This window comes from Centroberyx gerrardi, chromosome 9, assembly GCF_048128805.1.
Source record: "Centroberyx gerrardi isolate f3 chromosome 9, fCenGer3.hap1.cur.20231027, whole genome shotgun sequence".
In the NCBI taxonomy this organism is placed as follows: domain Eukaryota; kingdom Metazoa; phylum Chordata; class Actinopteri; order Beryciformes; family Berycidae; genus Centroberyx; species Centroberyx gerrardi.
Genome location: NC_136005.1, coordinates 11,201,041 through 11,205,384, shown reverse-complemented (window position 1 = coordinate 11,205,384; position 4,344 = coordinate 11,201,041). Strand labels below are relative to the sequence as shown.

Genomic DNA, 4,344 nt, shown 5'->3' with positions numbered 1-4,344 from the left:
GAAAAAAAGTGATAAAATCATATTTAATAACTCTGAACTGAAGTTCCCCAAAACTGTCTTTGTTGGTGTCTAACAGCTTGACTTGTTGGTATCTGGTTATCATCTTGTTTTAAGTCTGAGAATCATCTCACAGTTGGAATTATTTTGACTGTGACATTGCTAGATGTCGCTACAAGCTGAGAGAGATGAAGTAAGGCTGGACAGGGGAAATGGATCACTTAACACTATTGGCATCTCCATTAAAAGTCATTTGACAGGCGTGTAAATAGGCTCAAATGAAATGTGAAAAGTTTACCTTTCAGCAATACCAAATACATGCTTATTGAATTGAAAAAGAATCACGTTAAAACAAGGAAAGACACATTTGCAATTTTTACATGAATCGATTTTGTTTGTCCACCACAACTACTAAAACGTAACGAAAGAGTGTGGAGCGTTTTCTCCTATCCACAGCATTTATCTTTGTTCTGGTGACTTGACTAACGTTCACACCTTAACACAGTGCCACATGGATGTGGGGAAAAAAATCCCCAATCCCCTAAAGCATTTCAATATTTATACCCTTGCACAGTACATTTCCTTGTTGTATATTGGGAAGTAGGGGAGTAGAGTGAGGAGAGAGAGCACAGGGTAGAGCATGGGGAGGTGAAGCGGGACAGTATCTCTATAAGTGTCCTTCTGAGTATGGACAGTGCTGGACTCCCTGTAGCCTTGTCGTGGCCTCAGTGCCTCCGATTCTTCAATGTATGAACACTGCAAAATACAGCGACCTACTCACCGTAATCACACAGTACTGATCTCTCAACAAACAAACTGCAGTATGTCTTCAGCACATGAGCGATTTGTACATTATTTGGTTTCAAAGAAAAAAATGCTTTTTAGAATGTCTTTACGTATGAACTTGAATTTTAAATTATTCTTTTTTTTTTTTATTAAAAGCACAGACCTATTTTGAAAGAAAAAAATGTTATGTAAATATTTGATTTATTTCATATCCAGGAAACAAAGTTTTATGTGTGGTCATAACATAAAGAGAAATGTTTTTAACTGAAGAGATGTATTTGCAAGACTGAGGCCCATTCAACCACATCTGAATTATCTGCTTTATGAATGTATTATTCTTCTGTTCTTCAGTTCTCAACCAGGTCGAATGTTCATCTGCATGAATCTTTATTCTCCTCAGTTGAGAAAGATGGTGCCATTTTGTTTTTTGTTTTTTTCATTTATCGGCCCTTAGTTTTAATTTTGGTCACATTAAGATGTAATAAATGGAGTCCTGAAACAGCTGCTCTGTTTTTTGAGCACGTTTGGCCAAAATATAGTATTTTACAAACTAAAATTTGTACCGTGCCGGTCGCGCATATGCACACATACAACACTCAGCTTCCATATCGCATATTTCCACATAAACGTGTGGTTTTGTTTTCTTCTTTTCTTTTTTTTTTTTACCATGGCTCAAATCTTAATGTACACTGGATAAGGCCTCAGACACATTGGTTCATTGACACATGTTGCATCCAAATACTACCGCTCTAACAGTTCATGTCTAAACACTATAGGTCTATAACACTCTCTAAATGTCTTTGTTGATGACACTTGATAATTTCCAGACATAAGTTCTTGTCATTTAGTTTTGTGGTACATTTTGAATTCTGCCCATTATTTCCACTTAATTCGGCATGTGTGCCTCTGCTCAGTAAGATGCCCCATTTCTTGCCAAACAGGATGTTATGAAACAAACTGTTTCTTTTCTTCTCGCTGTGAGGCTCAAATAACAAGAACAAGAGATGCCATTATCTTTTTTTTTTTTTCTTGCTACAAGATATATCCAGTGATATTTTCCTTATGATTCTTGGTGCCTTTTCGTGAACGAATCGTTTATGTACAGTGCACGATCACTGCAAGAATTTACAGGTATGGCAATGTGTAATATTACAGAATTAAAACATTCTGTGTTATGATCTTTCAGATAACTAATGCTTGCCATGAGATTGTGTGATACGGTTATCACTACAACATGCATTTCTATGATTGGGAGGTTTATGGTCAGACTCAAACTTGAAAAAGAAAAGTGCAATTTGTATTCCTAGATGATGTATTTGGATACTTGGTTACTTAGATCATTTATTTGTGGCCATAAGATACTGTTACTGCTACTGCACCATGTAGTGTTGCCTCTCCAACAAATGACAATATGAGTCCGGTGCACAAAGCCCAAGCTGCTCTGTTGTCTCATAATCTGACCGCGTCAAAACTACTTCTAATGTTTGCTTTCTGTGATATTCTTCATGATTGCCTAGTACCAGTTTGGCCTCTTTTCTTCTCTTGCCACCTTTTGTTTTTTAGTGCATCTTTCCTGTGGAGCTGGTTTCCCCAAAATACATCAAGCCTTATTAAAGACTGAAAAAAACCCATCTCATCTTTGTTCAAAGAAATGCAATCTGCCTGTGAAGGTAGACCTTGAAACTAGCCAGAATCCAACGCTACATTTGTTTCCAATTTGGACTTTTGTAAAGATCAACAGATCCATCTTTTTGTTGTTGTTTTAAGAGTAAAAGAGGAGTAAAACACATGCAGACATTCAGTCAATGATTACAGTGTCAACAAATTCATTTGGTGCCAGTGTTTTTGTTCTTCAAATCTGATCTCTGAACCCATGGTATATTTAATATTTGAGCTGACCACAAATATCCATATTCTGCTCATTCTCATGATCAGTCTTCTGCGTTATCTTTATTTATGCTGCCTGTATTTATACTGTATATCTTTTTCCCCCCCTCTCTCCCTGTTTGATGAGAACAGTGCTGGAGAACATGTATGTACACATCATTATACCAAAGGCCACTTCTTCAGTTGTACGAGTGCAATGAGAACCGAAACACACACCATAAAGGAATATGTGAATAAACAGGGATGAAAAATGGCAGAGATGTTAACATATTAACTTTTTTATTGTACAAAATATATATTTTGTGTGTTTTTCTTTTTTAATTTAAAGCTCACATATGTTATATTACTGTGAAGTTCTCCTTATCAGTGTTAAACATATTGTAAATAATAAAGATATTGATGAATACTGCAGAGTTTTTGATTAATCCTTTACCTGCCTGCCAACAGTTTCAGTAGACTGTGCATTTATTTTTCACAGAGGTTCATAATTATTGAAGCATTCTACTTTGAAGTACAGTTCAGCTTGACAGACTTGTGAGGGAAACCTGAGCCAGCGTCTGATTAGAAATTAATTTTAGGCAAATTTTCAAGAGCAAAGGCATATTATGAAATCCTCAAATTGACCCTGAACATCATTGTGCAGTTTTGCTCTCTAAATATGTGTGCAATAATACTCTGGTAGGGGAAGTTGATCCCCCAGCATCTCTGGGATGGGATGGGATGGGGGCTTCTTCATCATCATCATCATCATCAACCTGTTCAGCAGCATCCCGCCGTGACGTCTGGCCACACCATATCCGACTCCTCCCCAATCGTAGCCTATTGTAAAGATGGCGTCCATCATGGAGGGGCCGCTAAGCAAGTGGACTAACGTCATGAAAGGCTGGCAGTACCGTTGGTTTGTTTTGGACTACAACGCTGGCTTGCTGTCATACTACACGGTATGTAATTTGTCACGGCTTGTAATCGCTAAACTGTTTAAGTGCAAGGGAAGAGATGGTAGAAGTTGCCACTGGTTGTCAAACCCAAGTGGGATAAGGGCCTAGTGTTTGTCAGGAGTTGGGAGTCTCAGCTGGCAGAAAGAGGCGGGCATTGTGGGTGATACAGCTCTTACTGACCAATCGTAACGATGCATGAGGACCAACTGACGAATCGCGTGACAGTATTTTCTCCACTTCCTAGAGTCAAGATTCCAGAGTGATCTAGCTAGCAAAGCTACTAGCAAAGATCTTAGCAGTAGCACTGTCAGACTTCTCGTCTTGTTGTAAATAGTTTGCTGTATTGAATAATAGAGCCTGAAGTATGCATGGCTTATTAAACATTTCCCTGTTCATATTAGATAGTCTGTGTTTGTCCCCAGTACTTGAATAGCAATCCGAAACTGGAGTGGAGATCTGTGCTCGCTGGTTTTGCTAGCCAAAGAGCTAACATGACAGCACGGGAGGAGACTGGTTGCTAGTTTGCTGTTTGGCAAGTGCCAGGGCAACGAATAAATCGTACACTCATTTATACTGTCAAGGGTGAACCAGACAGTTATCTTATCACTCAGCTCAGTGCCTTAGCAAAACAAGCCGGCAGTGTGTGCGGTCCACTCCTCTCAAAGTGCGTTTTCATGATTGTTTGAACCGTCAAAACAAAGCATTAGGTCATCTTCTTCCCTCGTCGTCTTTGGCA

General features: G+C 38.7%; 1 protein-coding gene across 3 annotated transcripts in view; it reads left to right on the top strand.

The window, feature by feature from the left end:
* The first annotated feature begins 3,495 nt into the window (after positions 1 to 3,495).
* The window catches only part of osbpl9 (oxysterol binding protein-like 9), a 33,022-nt gene continuing 32,173 nt past the window's right edge, over positions 3,496 to 4,344 (top strand). For all 3 annotated transcript variants that reach the window (XM_078285598.1, XM_071921796.2, XM_078285597.1), the window contains exon 1: positions 3,496 to 3,611. In XM_078285598.1, the coding sequence (XP_078141724.1) occupies positions 3,501 to 3,611 (111 nt within the window). In that variant the 5' untranslated portion in view covers positions 3,496 to 3,500. The remainder of the gene's footprint in view (positions 3,612 to 4,344) is intronic.